Raw genomic sequence first — 3,540 nt, 5'->3', positions numbered from 1 at the left:
TTGACAGTGAGTGTGCTGAGGAAATCGGGCAGCTGTTGAAGTCACCTCCTGTGGTCCTGCCAAATGTTTGAAAGGGAATGTGCCCTGAGCGTGTGTGTGCGTGCGTGTGCGTGTGCGTGTGTGTGTGTGTGTGTGTGTGTGTGTGTCGCGGGGAGAGGGTGCAAGAGCGAGGGGTCTGGAGTCCCTGGATGCGGACGCCCGCGTCTGTGGCGCTCTCCAAGTGAGCGTTCTGTGGTGTTTACTTCTTCCTGTGTGTGTGCCCGTGCCTTTGTGCCTCTGGGTGCTTCTGTGTCTGTTTCTTGGCTGCGTCTCTGTTGGACAGGGGTGACTGTGTGCCTGTGGGTTTCTGTGCGCGCGCGGGCGCGAGTGTGCTTGTGGGTGCGCTGGACGGGTGTGTCTCCGTGTCAGTGGCTGTGGTTCCGTATAAGCCTGAGCATGTCTGTCGGGGTGCATGTGTGCCTGTCGGTGCGTGTCCGGGTGGGCACTGTCGTCTCTGTTTCCGAATGTTGGGGAGGGGCGGGCCAGGCTCGCGGGCCAGGCAGGTAGCAGCCCCCAAAGAGCCCCAAGCCCCCAGATCCGCTGGTGCGCACGCCAGCCCCGGCTGCGGGCCTCCCGGGCCAGCCAGGGAGCGCGCAGGGAGAGGTGGCCCGCCTGCCCCAGGGGAGCAGCCGGGCCCCGCCCGGGCCAGCCCCGGGAAGGGGCGGGAGAGGGGAGGGCGGGCGGGAAGGGGACGGGGCCTCGCCCCTTTGGGGCTGCCCGCCAGCCATTGGCGGAAAGTTGTCGCACGTCACCGCGAGGGCAGTTCCCTAAAGTCCTGTGCACATAACGGGCAGCGCGCAATCCCGGGCGGCTTCACCAGCGCGCAGGCTGGGTCCGACGCGAACGGGGAGCCCAGAGCAACCCACCAGCTGAGTGCAGGACGCGGCCCCGGCACAGCCACCCCACGGCCGCTGAATGAGGCTTCCGGGCGTCGGCTCGCTGCCCGCGGCGCCGCGCAGGAGGTCCGCCCGCTGAGGCGCGGCCGGTGCGCCGGCAGCCAGTGCGCTCACCTGCCAGCCTGAGCGCCATGGGGCAGCCCGGGAACCGCAGCCTCTTCTTGCTGGCGCCCAACGGAAGCCACGCGCCGGACCAGGACGGCTCGCAGGAACGAGACGAGGCGTGGGTGGTGGGCATGGGCATCGTCATGTCGCTCATCGTCCTGGCTATCGTGTTTGGAAACGTTTTGGTCATCACAGCCATCGCCAAATTCGAGCGACTGCAGACGGTCACCAACTACTTCATCACCTCCCTGGCCTGTGCTGACCTGGTCATGGGCCTGGCGGTGGTGCCTTTTGGGGCCAGCCACATCATCATGAAAATGTGGACCTTTGGCAACTTCTGGTGTGAGTTTTGGACTTCCATTGACGTGCTGTGCGTCACGGCCAGCATTGAGACCCTGTGCGTGATCGCAGTGGATCGCTACTTTGCCATCACATCGCCCTTCAAGTACCAGAGCCTGCTGACCAAGAATAAGGCCCGGGTGGTCATTTTGATGGTGTGGATCGTGTCGGGCCTGACCTCCTTCTTGCCCATCCAGATGCACTGGTACCGGGCCACCCACCAGGAAGCCATCAACTGCTATGCCAAGGAGACCTGCTGTGACTTCTTCACGAACCAAGCTTATGCCATTGCCTCCTCCATTGTGTCCTTCTACTTACCCCTGGTGGTCATGGTCTTCGTCTACTCCAGGGTCTTCCAGGTGGCCCAACGGCAGCTCCAGAAGATCGACAAATCGGAAGGCCGCTTCCACGCCCAAAACCTCAGCCAAGTGGAGCAGGATGGGCGGAGTGGGCACGGACATCGCAGGGCCTCCAAGTTCTGCTTGAAGGAACACAAAGCCCTCAAAACTTTGGGCATCATCATGGGCACTTTCACTCTGTGCTGGCTGCCGTTCTTCATCGTCAACATAGTGCACGTGATCCAGGATAACCTCATCCCTAAGGAAGTTTACATCCTCCTCAACTGGGTGGGCTATGTCAACTCTGCCTTCAATCCCCTTATCTATTGCCGGAGCCCAGACTTCAGGATTGCCTTCCAGGAGCTCCTGTGCCTGCGCAGGTCTTCTCTGAAGGCCTATGGGAATGGCTACTCCAACAACAGTAACAGCAGAACGGACTATGTTGGGGAACAGAGCGGAGGTCCCCTGGGGCAGGAGAAAGACAGCGAAGTGCTGTGTGAGGACCCCCCAGGCACGGAAGACCTTGTGAACCCTCAAGGTACTGTGCCTAACGATAGCATTGATTCACAAGGGAGGAATGGTAGCACAAAGGACTCACTGCTGTAATGTGGGTTTTTCTACTTTTTATGAACCCCTCCCCCCAACAAAACACTAAATAGACTATTTAACTTGAGTGTAATAAACTTAGAATAAAACCGTATAGAGATGTGCAGGAGGAAGGACAGCCTTCTGCTTTTTTTTTTTTATTATTTTTTTAAGCTGTAAAAAAAAAAGAGAGAAAACATATTCGAGCGATTGTTTCTTGTACAGTTCAGTTCCTTTTTGCATGGAACGTGTAAATTTGTGTCTGAAGGGCTTCAGTCCCAGAGGACCTGGGGCTGCTCTATTTTGATGACTTTTCCGTGGATCTACCTCATTGGCCAAGTATTAGGGGTAATATATATTGCTGCTAGTAATGTGTATCCGAAGGAACCCTTCCTTCCTGCACCCTTTTGCACTGGAGGACCTTGAGTATCTCAGACCTTTCAGCTGTGAACACGGACTCTCCCCCCCACCCCCGCTCCTCTTATTTGCTCAAACAGGGTGTCGTAGGCAGGGATTTGAGGGGCAGCTTCGGTTGTTTTCCTGAGCAAAGTCTAAAGTTTACAGTAAATAAATTGTTTGACCGTGACTTCATTGCACCTGTTTCTCTAAAACCCCTTGACTGGAGTGTGGTCGCCTCCCCCACTGGAAACCGCAGGTAACTCTTTGTATTAACTGCCCAGGGACTTAATATGGAATGATATGAGAATGCCCTGCACTGATTGCTTAACCCTTTCGTTTGCCTTTGAGTCTGCCGCCGCGAACCTGTAGCCTTCATAATCCAGCTCCTCAAAGCAGTTCTGCCTGCTGACAGCATAGCTCGTCTCGCTAGTCCTACGGTGATTATTCTGTGTTGTTACATGAGAAACACTGACTCACAGAAACAGAGTTACAGACATGTTTGGTCCCTCCAGGCACCCTCACCACCCACTTGCTAGTTCTGATAGCTGCTTATGTTATATATTCGCTGCAACTCATAGTGGAGATCTTTGTACTCCACCAGGGTTCGGCATTTGAAAGATAAAGAAAGGAGTTCTTATGAAAAAGCTACTCGAACACAGCCGTGTATTCCAGAGCAAAGTGAGAGGGTATTGGTCGTAGGGAGAAAACTGGAAAACACTTAACCGATGAATACCTCATGACCCGGGAAACAGGATTTTAACCCCTTCTCCTTCTCTACTTCTGTCTCTTTGCCCCTCCTCTCCCTTTGGCCCCTCCTCGCTTCAGTATAAAGCAAGATT

The 3,540-nt window shown here is 55.8% G+C and overlaps 1 protein-coding gene across 1 annotated transcript; it reads left to right on the top strand.

The window, feature by feature from the left end:
* Positions 1-861: 861 nt before the first annotated feature.
* Positions 862-2,888, top strand: ADRB2 (adrenoceptor beta 2). The gene has a single exon (XM_039239410.1). The coding sequence runs from the start codon at positions 1,067-1,069 to the stop codon at positions 2,321-2,323; it is 1,257 nt and encodes a 418-aa protein (XP_039095341.1). The 5' UTR covers positions 862-1,066; the 3' UTR covers positions 2,324-2,888.
* Positions 2,889-3,540: the final 652 nt, after the last annotated feature.

This window comes from Hyaena hyaena, unplaced genomic scaffold (genome assembly GCF_003009895.1).
Source record: "Hyaena hyaena isolate Hyena2069 unplaced genomic scaffold, ASM300989v1 scaffold_157, whole genome shotgun sequence".
In the NCBI taxonomy this organism is placed as follows: Eukaryota; Metazoa; Chordata; class Mammalia; order Carnivora; family Hyaenidae; genus Hyaena; species Hyaena hyaena.
Note: the sequence above shows the minus strand (reverse complement) of the source record. Positions and strands in the feature narration are given on the sequence as shown.